We start from the raw sequence: 1,676 nt of genomic DNA on the forward strand, positions 1-1,676 counted from the left end.
CCATATGAGACCCAGAGGCAGAGTCGGTCCCAGCTTATTTTTTTTCTCTCCCTCCTCTGCTCTGCGCTCACTCTGCATGCATACCAGAGCAGGGAGCAGCTGTGGCCAAAATACCTCAGAAACTCTAACAAATAGGCTTTAACAAGGCTTTAATAAGCTAAACAATAGAGGTACATGAGAAAACGTGTTCATAACGAATTAAAATAAATAATTAAATAGTGTCCATGCCAGTGTCTAACCCTGGTCTCCCGCTCTCTGGTCCAACACTCTACCCACTGCCCTATTGGAGGCTTGTTGTGAAATGAGCTGCGCGTTGCCCAACAACAACCGTGACGGCTTTTTATTCTGAGGAGGTGGAGCTTCAGCCAGGGGTTGCTAGGTAAGGGGCTGAACGCAGGTTCAGGTGGGTTGTCGTACGGCTTGTGACGTCACAAAATGACGGAAGTATAAAACTTGTCATTAATATACATTAAAAATACATTTACTTACAGTAAATATGCCCCTAGGTGCATTTATTTTGGTCCTAGGACTGTTTTTTTTAAGAAGTATATACCCAAAGTTGAGTAAAAAAAAAAAAGCCTTTAAAAAGTGAATTTTGCATAATAGGTCCCCTTTAAATCCTTAATGGGTGGTCCGATTTAAAAAAAAATAGTTTTGGAATCTTTACACAGAGCCTTATGAGTGAAAAAAAAGGAAAAACAGCTCTAAAATAAGTTTGAAAATTTTATCAAAGTCCCAAATATATATATATAGTATATATACATTTTTAAGATGATTGAACATACATGAAGTACTGAGATGTCCTCCAAAGCCATCTCCTCTTCCAAAACTCGGATGCTTTCAGACACTGAGGATATATTTGTCTCTATTTCTTCAATCCTTTGCCTCATCTCTCCGGTCTTCCGCTCCGCCTCCCTCCTCAGCGCCTCCATCCTGGACTCTTCTTCCACGTTAAGAAAGTTGCGGATTTTTTCAAACTCCTCCCGGGTTCGCCGTTCCACAAACTGGGCCTGGACCTAAATCCGGTTTGAAGATGTTAGCCATGATTTGAAATGTATATGGGGGAACCAAAAAAAAAAAAAAAAAGAAAGAAAGAAACTTCACCTGAAGGTGTTCCACTGTGTCCTCGTAATTTTTCCGCATTCTTTCAAAGGAATCCCTTTTCTCTTGCAACGAGCTCAGAGCTGATTGCATTTTCTCCTGGACAGGCCGGTAAAATAGTATTCAATATCACTTTGGAAAATATCCAGTCTAATGTTAACTATTAAAGGGATCCCCGATTAGTTGTAACATTAGACTTAATTTGATAAACATATATTTTAACTGTAAAATAAAGACTGTAAAAATACTGTAGGCTGTTTAGTTTTTATCATTTTTAAACTAAAAGTTTAAAATATATTACACGGACGGGGCCATTTTGTTTACACGCAAAGCATTCTGGGTAAATGATGATGTGGATAGGTCATCTGTGTAAGCAAGCTATATCCAGATTGGCTCTTTTAAATGAAACCAGAGAGCGTTGACAGAGAGGAGAAGGTAGAAATGACAGCCTGTAACTGAAAATATGGATGGAGGACCTCAGTTTAGCTTGTTTGTCGCGCTAGTGTCGAGTTAATGCATATAAGGCAATATAGCGTCAGCGCTAAAGCTAACAGGCTAAGCTGAGGTTCTTCTTC

General features: G+C 39.4%; 1 protein-coding gene across 3 annotated transcripts in view; it reads right to left on the reverse strand.

Annotated features, from left to right (window-relative positions):
* LOC106521285 (tripartite motif-containing protein 35) overlaps window positions 1-1,676 on the reverse strand; it is an 8,525-nt gene that overhangs the window by 3,447 nt on the left and 3,402 nt on the right. For all 3 annotated transcript variants that reach the window (XM_014013802.1, XM_014013801.1, XM_014013803.1), the window contains 2 exons: window positions 1,105-1,200; window positions 786-1,016 (listed from right to left, as the gene is read on the reverse strand). In XM_014013802.1, coding sequence (XP_013869256.1) covers window positions 786-1,016; window positions 1,105-1,200 — 327 coding nt within the window. The remainder of the gene's footprint in view (window positions 1-785; window positions 1,017-1,104; window positions 1,201-1,676) is intronic.

Source organism: Austrofundulus limnaeus, unplaced genomic scaffold (assembly GCF_001266775.1).
Source record: "Austrofundulus limnaeus strain Quisiro unplaced genomic scaffold, Austrofundulus_limnaeus-1.0 Scaffold106, whole genome shotgun sequence".
NCBI lineage: Eukaryota > Metazoa > Chordata > Actinopteri > Cyprinodontiformes > Rivulidae > Austrofundulus > Austrofundulus limnaeus.